Genomic DNA, 10,198 nt, shown 5'->3' on the forward strand with positions numbered 1-10,198 from the left:
ATCATTGATTAGGGTATTTAGGGCTACATTCTTATTGTACGATTCATTAGGTTAATATAAATAGAGAGATTGCATGTGGTAGGTGAGGTAGACTAGAAAATGGAGGGAATCGATGACAGGCTTACAAGAAGACTAGATCATGCTTACCATGGAAAATATTCTAAAAAAGATCGAGATTGGCAATCTTTTATGGTATATTTTTTTTGTAGTGATTTTGTTTATTTATAGAGACTTTTTTGGTGGATTTTCTCGATAATCATTGATATTCCAACAATCAAAGGGTCCGTTTGAGTTTGCGATTTTAAAAAGTGCAATTTAAAATAACGATTTTAAAATATGCGATTTGAAAAAAAAAATGATTTTTAAAAACGCAGTTAAGCGTTTGGCAAAATCGCAGTTTAGCCATTAAAATCACAAATTAGCCTTTAAAATTCTGCGTTTTCAAAAAAGCATCATCTTACCTGTGATTTGAAAAAGTAGATTTTTTGTATTTTCAAATCTCAATTTTTAAAAGCGCAATTCTTAAATGATTTATGGTCTGCGATTTTGTTTAAAATCACACTTATTATCTATGAAATCGTAATCCCAAACACACCAAAATTCTTTATCATTTGTGGTGATAATAAAATTTTTATAAGACAAATACATCCTAATTTTTGTAAATTAATATTTGAGGACGCATGATATAATATTTATTATAAGTGAGCTGGTGCCATTTTTTTTTGTTTTCAAAATAAAAAATATATAATTGTCGAAAGTATTAATAAAATATTTAAACCTAAAAAAAAATTTAAAAACCCCAAAATACCATATATCGTATTGCGGGAGCGCTGCCCCCCACCCCCACAACCTAATCGTCCCCAGACAACATAAATTTAATTACGCCCAACTAGCTACTCTACTGGTACTCTCATATTGCTCTTTATACCCAAGAGAATATGGGCCACTTATTCTAACATTACTGCTCAATTAAAAAAATAAAAAAGATTAGAGAGAAATGGTTACACGGTCACCTTCAATGAAAAAGAATGGGTGGTTGCATGGCCACCTTTGCCCAATAAGAGTAGTCACGTATGTTAGGAATAATTAACATATTATTTAATCTAACATGCGCAGCGGAAAACGAATAAACAGGATTCAGGCTTACCTCTAGCCATATTTGCTCAAGCGTCTCCACGATCCAACTGAAGAACAAGAAAATATTATTTGAGGGATCTTCTAACCTATGCCTATGACTGTATTGCCGTACTGATGGTGTACACAGGCTGTTTATTTATAGGCTAGGTCAGGGACCCTCAAATATGGTAAGTACCGTATTGTTCCTCCCATCAAGGAAACAATATTATTAATTGATTTCAAATCAATTAATCGATTCCATTACGGTAATTTAATTAATTAAATTACCTAACCGTAATACCGTATATACTATTTATTTATTAAATTATTAATAAATACTTCCTTATGTGGCATATAGGCCATATATGGAGATAAAATCTTACAACGTACATAACCACCACAACAGGTCAGAGGTGGTCGTGCAGTCACCTTGACCAGACATAGATAAAGGTGGTCGCATGATGACCTCTATCTTAACCAAGGTTGGGCGCACGACCACCCCCAACAAGATAGAAGTGGCACCATATATATCAGAGTGGCTATGCGAACATTCATCTCTTTTATTGAGGGTGGCCACTTTCCGCTAGTTTTTTATTTATTTATTGTTATTGTTTTTTATAAGTAAAAAAAGTCAGCTTTACACCTACTTAAATATTATATTCACTCAAAATAATCATATTTAATATTTAGTTCTTTAAAACGTACCTTCTTGATCTTGCCGTGTTATATGTTTGTTATTATTTTATGCTCATACCCCACTCCTACTTTACATAAAGTAAATATTCGTTATGGTAAGAAGGCAATGCAGGACCATGCATGGACCTCACCTGCCCATTACAAATGGTTGGCTTTCAATAGTGTTAGAAAAATAAATGAGATTTTATAAAGGGAAGGGTACGAAAATATCTCTATTATTTAAATATTTTAAAAGACATGTTAATATATATTAACTTCATATATATACTGTTTTATATATATATATAAAATTTAAATCATAACTATAAAATACATAATATAAAATGAATCATAGGATGCGTTTTGCATTACGATTTCGTAGAGAAAAAATGCGATTTTAAACCAAATCGCAGAAAATAAATCGTTTAAAAATTGTGTTTTTTAAAAAATTACGATTTGAAAATGCAGAAAAGTGTTTATTCGAATCGTAGGCAATAGAGTGTTTTTTTGAAAACGCAGTAGTTAACCTGCGATTTTATCAAACGCTTAATTGCGTTTTTAAAAATTATTTTTTTAAATCGCACATTTTAAAATCGTTATTTTTAAATCACACTTTTTAAAATCGCAAACTCAAACGGACCCATATTCCAATATTTGGATTCACAATAAATAGGCTGAAAATTTTGTTCCCAAATGACCCATTCACATGCTATATTCCTTTTCTTATTTGATTAATTGCATCCATCGTTCAATGAATTAATGTCAGATGTAAAACGTTTTACAATGATTGTTCAATGTGTAAAACATAAATTACAATGAACATTAAATATGATAATATAGTACGAAAAATTATAAAGAGAAAATATTTAAAAATAATAAAATATGGTAACGTTTAATTGTTTATTTATTTTATTAATTATATATATACTTTAATTTTAATTTTAATTTTTTTTCGTTCCATCTTTTAATCTTGTCCTCTATGAACCAAACCAAAATCTTGACTCTACCTCTGATAATTGGTAGTCAGATTATATATATATATATATATTATATAGTCATAAACATTTAATTAATGGGAAAAAAAAAATCATGACATGCACCTTAGGAAAGCAATGCTGAGAGGAGTAAAAAAATAGTGGGGCGACTACTATTTTTTTTATTTTTTATTTTTTATTTTCTCTTGTTAATTCTTTGGTGAGGGGCCGGGTGAGTAACGATCGATTAGGATAGATAAAGTTTTTCTTGAAAGAGAAAAATTCTTTGCTGATTTAATTTATTAAGTTAATATTTATTTTAAAATGCACGTAAGAGTTACATATTTTATTAATTTTATTCAAAATGCAAACGGAAATCACAGGGGGAACTATTGTGAGAGTTTAAGTGAAATTCAGTAGCCCAAATAAATTTTATACAGTCCGATCAAACTTATAAATATCATATAAGCCCTATCACAATTTTGATCGGCTAATCCCGGTCTCACACACTCTAAGCAGAGGACAAACAGGCTGAGTCTAGCCTAATTTTGAGAAAGTCTTTGTGGGTTGACTATGGAATATTCAGAGCTTCTACAAGTAATTAGAACAAAGAACAAATGGGTGAGAAAAATAATGTTTTGGGAAAGTTTTTGGTATGGTGTGAATTGTAGGTGTGTTTTTTTTTTTTTTTTTTTTTTTTTTTTTTTTTTTGTGATATTATAATGCCTAAATTAGCTTCTACGAGAAAAGCATGCTCAGTACTAATCAATCTGTCGTACAAGCTTATTTATAGGCAAAGAAGTAGAGTCAAATTTGAATTAATTTTAGTTCTACAACCACTTAAATTAAGAGTGTCCGGTGTTGTTTAGGCATGAGAGTTATATCCCCACTCACTCAGTACTAATTGATCTGTCGTATGAACTTATTTATAGGTAAACAAGTAGAGTCAAACTTGAATTAATTTTAGTTTTACCCCACTTAAATTAAGAGTGTCCAGTGTTGTTTAGGCATGAGAGTTATATCCCCACTCAACTAGAAGTTAGACTGTGGACCAGATTCTTCGAATAAGTTTTTATTGGACCTGAAATGAGATTTGGAGCGGGATTACTCTCAACAGGATGCATCACAGTATGGGGGAGTTATATATATATATATATAAAACTGTAATACATATTGAAAAATAACGAGAAATGAAAAAGCAGAAAAAAGATTTTACAGATGAAGATGAACTGATTCACTTTAATAGTCCAGGTGCATTCCGTTTTCCCAAAATTCATTCTCCTAAGACTACCAGACAAAATTCTCAGAGGCTGCCAAAGGCTCTTTCCCCCTCCCCCCTGGACTCTTCCTCAGTACATCAGATGCTATACTACTTGCAAGAATTAAAACCAGAAAAAAGAAAAAGAAAAGAAAAAAAGATTACGTGGGAACCATGGCTAAGAATGATGGTGGTGATGCCAGAATATGATGATGGTGATGGAGGTCTACTCTAGGAAACCAGTTTTTGTCAAGATAGCATTCCTCACTTTGCTAAGATCTCTTCCTTTGAGTGTCCTTCCAATCCCTTCACACACAGAGAAAGATGAAATCTGGCTCCTTGCAAGCTTCCTAGCAATCCATTCATGTGGGGGAACCATATCACCATCATCATTATCATCATCATCATTATCATAAGCAACTCCATTACTAACAGTAGCATCATCCACCCATGAATCATGCCTTGAGTCCAATATTTTGGCACTTTTTCCATAAATCTTAGACCAATCAGGAATGTCCACAGGAGCAGAGGATTGTTGAACCACTCTGGCTTCATGGGTTGTTGGATTGTAAACCCTTGGAATCATTCTTGGGGTAGTAGGAAGGCGCCATGCAGCAGAAGAAGAACCAGAGGAGTACTCTTTGGGTTTCCTCATCTTGGAAGTGGAATCCTCCCTCTCCTTCATAAAACTCCACACATCTTCTTCTTCAAAGTCTTCATCTCTCCTTGAGCTCCCTCCAAAACCAGTACTGCTCTTGCCCATGATACCTTTCCAATCTGCCATTGCTACTTGCTCTAAGAAGTTGAGTATTAATAAGCAAGAGAGAGAGAGAGTTGTGCAGCAATAGAATTATTTCTTTCAATATAAATAGAAGGAAGCAACTTTTTGTATCTAATGAGATAAATCTGATTTTTTTTTTTTTTCTTTTCTTGGGAATAGAAGGGAGAAAGGTGGAAGAGAATAATATCAGGAATCTACCTTGCCTTTTCGATACCCTCCAAAATCAAGGCTTTTCAAAGACTTCTCAAATTGTTACTGTGCACAACCCCAAAAAAACCAACAGAGAGCGAAAGAGAGAACAAGAGAAGCTGTGGAAGCCCTTTTCACCTGGCCTGAATACATCCAAAGAAGATCACAGATTTCAAGGGCCTCAGACTCAGAATGGTACCCTGCAACCAACAGAGAGGAAAAAGACAACAAAAATAGTTGTACTTCATCAAATTGGCCTCTTAACTTTTGAGGCCTATAATAATACTTGAAATAGAAAAGAAACGCAAAGTAATTTCCTCCAAAAATCACAGTTCCACAATCTTTTCCAGCTTCTTACCTATAGAAATGGGCAGGCTTTACTGCAAAAATCCAAAAGCCCACAGAATGAAGGAGGAAGAGCAGGCGGAAGAAGAAAAAGGAGGGTGTCGTGGTATTGAGCAAGCCAAGTCCAATCAGAGCATTTCTTTTACCGCATATAGAAAACAGTCGACAGTCTAGAAATGGGGTTCGTTCACACATATACAAGTACACATACATAGACAGACACTCCTTTTTAAATAAATATATTTCTAACACAAACAGTATATATATATATATATATATATTAAGCTCAATAAAAAGGGTGGCTTTTGATTGGGAAAGGTGGAGGAGGACGATTGGTCTGACCCAACCTCACTGATTTCCGTAACCTTTATCTCCATCTCACAGCACCTCAGCTCATTCGGCGTTACCAGAGAAAAAGCACAGGGAGTGAAAGGCTGAATGAAAGCAGTCTCTCTCTCTCTCTCTCTCTCTCTCATATTCTGTGTGTGGAAGTGTGAAGCAAACTTATTTTAAGGATGCCTAGAAGGGGGTGCTTAAGCAGTAAAGGCAGTTGCTTGGAGAAATGTGGTGCGTTTTTTTTTGGTGAGGAGGACTTAACTGTGACTGCAACTTTTATATATATCTCTTGGCTCTTGCTTCATTCTTCAATGCTTCCTGGGTTTTGGGGACTCCTACCGCCGAAATAGAGTAAAGATGATAGTAGTGAAGAGAGAGTGTGTGATCAAGGCGCGTGGGCGGCGGGTGAGAGGTCCTCTCAAACTCAAATCGTGAGGGTCTGTTGGATAATGACCCAACACAAATGTGTGGGTCAACGCTTCTTTTGGTTCATCCACAGAGCTGTTATCACATCTTGCATAGGAGTATATCGATCCTTTTTCTTTTTCTTTTTTCTTTTTTCTTTTTTTCTTTTTCTTTTTCTTTTTTGCCTTTATTAATATTTTTAACCTTTTTTTTTTTTTTGAATAAATAGGAAAAGGCTAGAGAAAGAAAGAAGGGATTAGCTAGCAAGCCCAAAACTTTTTGGTGAGAAGTCTGTCTGCCTTTGCTTGTTTTCCTTTTATTTTTCTTCATGTTGGTTTGGGTTGAATGCTACCAAAAAAACAATCAGTTTGTTTGTTAATGGATTTTGTGAGTTTTATTTTTTTATTTTTTTTTAATTTAAAAAGTGTTTTAACTTGATATAAAGGTAAAAATTGTTTTTGTGTTTGAGTTTTTTTGTTAATATTATTATTTTGAGAAGAGAATAAAAGCTAGAAAACAATTTTTTTAACAAATACAGCCATTATCCTTTTTATGCAACATTCAAAATATATTTAGAATATATTTTAACAATAACCAATCAAGCGTGAAAAAACATTTCATAAATTAAATATAATGGAAGGTGTTCACTCACAAGATACGTACCATTCTAACTAAACATTTTGCTTCTATAAACTCCTTAAAAGTCATTACCTTCTTCGATTAATATTGACTTCAGCATCAGAGTAATTCCCGAAAGATACTTTGTGTTTGATCTTCTTTTTTTTTTTCTTCTTTTTTTTTTTCCTGTAATTTATCTCCATTCATGATTTCTGTGGGACCAACTGACTCTTCATTTGAAAAATAAATAAAAAAAATTATAACAAGCCATTTTAAAAAGTCCTGTCTTTGTCTTTTTGGATCGTGCCTCATCAGCTAATTTGATTATGTACGTAATCTCAACAACACGTAACGTATTTATAACTTAGCCGAAGAATAATGCAAGATTAATGCCATAAAAAATGTTGCTATTATATGAAGTATTAGCTTCTTAGCTTATCATATTATCTTAAGCCACTATAAATAATTAACATGATCCGTGGCGCTGAGCCTAATCAATCTCATTACTATAGTAGTTCACCAAACCTTCCTTTATTATAATAGATATTAGTATAACAACTTTCCTTATACGAGGAGAAGCCGGCCCTATATTTCACGACTCCTTTCACTTTTCATTTCTACTCTCTGCTCATATCTTCTCTCTTCTATTCGGGTTTTTTCTTTTGTTTGTAGGTGTTCTCCGACCAGATCAACAATTTTGACCTCTCCGTTATACATTTATCTATCTACTTCCGTGTTGTGCCGCTCATCTCCTCCTTGGCCACTGTTGTTTGCTGGTTGTGTTTTTGCTTTGAATAAGAGTTTTCTTTTCTTTAGATCTGCTATCATGGGCGATCTATAAGATGGAAGTTAATCAGGTGTAAGAGATTGTCTCTCACAGTCAGTTTAAATAAATTTTTAAGATATTTGGCTACTCTTGTCTTAGATCTAGTCTGCTCGAAACAGATATATTTTTTAACTATTTTTGTACATGGGTTAGCGGAAAATGAAAGTCATAGATAGCACTTTATTTTAAGAATTTTATTTGTATCTATGACTATGTAACCTCATAACATGTGACTATGTTTTCGAAAAGCTTTATACTCGTGATTTTTGATCAATGAAATACTCAAATCTTTCGTTTAAAAAAAGAAAAGAAAAAGTATAACAACTTTCATGTATAACTTTTGCATCAAAACTGCAGGGATATAAATGCTATCAATTTCTTACTATTTTTATCTTAAAAGCTTAAGGGAATAAAAATGATTAAATTCACAAGTTCTTATTAACTTAAGATTTTAGAATAAATGATTATTTAATATAGTATCAAAGCAGAGATTTTGAGTTTGAATGTACCATAACTCCATAGTTTATATTTTTTAATAAAATACTTTACGTATTGAATCTCCATCGTTACATGAGTGTTGAAAGATAAGCTACAAATTGTTTGGTATTAGAAAACAATTAGATACTTCAAAATGATTTACTATAACATTAACCAAAACAATATAAAATTTGTTTAGCAAAAATATATCATATAAATCCAGCTTGTAATTGCCTAGAACCAATTATTTGTTTATTATTTTATTTTGTGGAATTCACCAAAATATTTGTATAATTATGTAGGACCAATTATTGGTTTATTATTTTATTTAATGGGGCATGCATATAAATTATATATAATCAACTTAACTACAAGAGTAGCAATAATTGAATGAAAGAAGCCATTTCTACCATCCAAAAAGGATCTCTACTCGATTGACAAATTGATAAGATAAGCACAGCACAATTGAGACCACTTCTCCATTATATTTTCTGCCTTTCCTTTTATGGGAAGATTGAAGGGCTCCAGCCCAATGGCAAAAATTTCTTCCCATTTTCCCAGAACATTACTCTTAGTCCCACCGCCCCTTTGTCAGCAGTCACAAATCCATCACTTCCACAGGTGTTGGTCGCTTCAATGCCAGCGATGATGCAACCTTGGTGACCAGCGAGCCAAGGTCGACTACCCATTACCCAAATTGAAGACCTTTTGCAATATAAAATAACAATTTTAAAACGTATAATTAAAAAATGTGATTTTTAAAAATAAAATTAAGTGTACGGTAAAATACAATTTTATTTTATTTTTTTTAATTTTTTTAAACAAACTCAAAAAAATACACTTTGGGATTTTATTTAAAATCATACTTTTGAGCTTGGGAGAATAAGCTCTATGAGGCCTCTTTAATTGTCCATTAGGAGGTTAGCACACTCAATACATGTAAATCAAAGTGGTGGGAGTCAAGAAATTTTCAAGTAGAAAAGGAGGGTGCATCTTTGCCAATATGGGATGTACGGCCATAGAACTCCAAAGTGGATGCTTTTATGTAGATTAAACATCTCTATCTAATCATGTCGAAATTTTGAGGGTAGCATATCATAGAAGTGACAAAGGAAGCAACGAGAACCAGAATTAATCTTGAAACCCTCTATGCATGAATTTCAAGGAATTTGAGTAGAGAAAGAGAGAGGAATTTTCCCAATTTTATTTAATTTTTCTTTTCTTTTCTTAAAAAAAAATGATAACTAGAGGTAATTGCTAAAGATGATCAATATTTATAAGATGATATTATGATTGGATCTGTGAGAGCATTATTGGCCAGGAAAAAAAAAAAAATTGTTTCTAATTGTTGAGGGAAAGAGGAGGTTAAACAGAAGAGTACACTTTTCATCCGTTTCTTATCAGAAAATGCCATTTATACTAGAGTTCATTATCGAATTATCAATGTCACTAAAGGAGCAACTGGGAAGTATCCATTCAGAGATCAGAGGTGTTTCTTGGATGCCTCTGATCCACCAATGGAACTCTTTGCTGAGAGTATGCCAATGATGTCCTCAACCTTGTACTGGAAACACAACATTGATGTTATGCTTTCTGTCTTTTATTTTCTGTTCTCGAGACAAATACATTAACAAACAGATCAAAACACAAGACACTGGCCAAAACATAAAAACAATTTTCACATTTATATCACATCGTAACACTTTCGAACCAAAAAACAAAAGATACTCCCCACAACACATTAACAACCATTCCCTAGTCTTCTAAAACTGTCACTATATTCTGCATGAGTAGTTTACTGTGTTTTTGCATGTTCCCAACCAAAAAGGCAATTACTTTGTATGCAAAGCTCAATTACTCATGTACTCCATCTTTTGCATGTTCACATCAGAGTTTACTGCATATTTAGGATAAACTTACCAACCTATTAGAAGGGAAAAAAAAGATGGAAAAATCAAAATCCCCAATACCGATTCTTGGTCCTTCATGCTCTTCTTGGTTGCAAAGCTTCCAGAAGAAAAGATCATCCGGAAATCTACAAGGGCCATTTCCAGCTTAAAATATTACAAATTCCAAATTCTTCATTCTTCCAAAAAGAAAATTCAAATTCTTGGCTCTGTTCTTTTTATATTATTACAAATGAAAAAAAAAAAAAAAAAAAAAAAGAAAAAAAGAAGAAGAAAAAAGCATTAACTGCC

At 32.8% G+C, this 10,198-nt stretch overlaps 1 protein-coding gene and 1 long non-coding RNA gene across 4 annotated transcripts; one reads left to right on the forward strand and one right to left on the reverse strand.

Moving 5' to 3' along the window:
* Window positions 1-3,956: 3,956 nt before the first annotated feature.
* Window positions 3,957-5,605, reverse strand: LOC133867688 (protein S40-7). 3 transcript variants are annotated; one of them, XM_062304452.1, is made up of 3 exons: window positions 5,352-5,605; window positions 5,003-5,193; window positions 3,957-4,800 (listed from the first exon to the last, which is right to left on the reverse strand). In XM_062304452.1, exon 3 carries the CDS (start codon window positions 4,784-4,786, stop codon window positions 4,250-4,252), a length of 537 nt encoding a protein of 178 aa, XP_062160436.1. In that variant the 5' UTR covers window positions 4,787-4,800; window positions 5,003-5,193; window positions 5,352-5,605; the 3' UTR covers window positions 3,957-4,249. The 3 variants fall into 3 exon arrangements, with proteins under 3 accessions (XP_062160436.1, XP_062160435.1, XP_062160434.1); XM_062304451.1 differs by having other exon boundaries at window positions 3,957-4,809; XM_062304450.1 differs by having other exon boundaries at window positions 3,957-4,818; window positions 5,352-5,602.
* Window positions 5,606-5,668: 63 nt separating this feature from the next.
* LOC133867690 (uncharacterized) lies at window positions 5,669-7,736 on the forward strand. Its single transcript, XR_009900143.1, has 3 exons — window positions 5,669-6,198; window positions 6,309-6,361; window positions 7,370-7,736. It is a non-coding gene; the product is annotated as an uncharacterized LOC133867690 (long non-coding RNA).
* Window positions 7,737-10,198: the final 2,462 nt, after the last annotated feature.

This window comes from Alnus glutinosa, chromosome 5 (assembly GCF_958979055.1).
Source record: "Alnus glutinosa chromosome 5, dhAlnGlut1.1, whole genome shotgun sequence".
NCBI classification, from domain to species: Eukaryota; Viridiplantae; Streptophyta; class Magnoliopsida; order Fagales; family Betulaceae; genus Alnus; species Alnus glutinosa.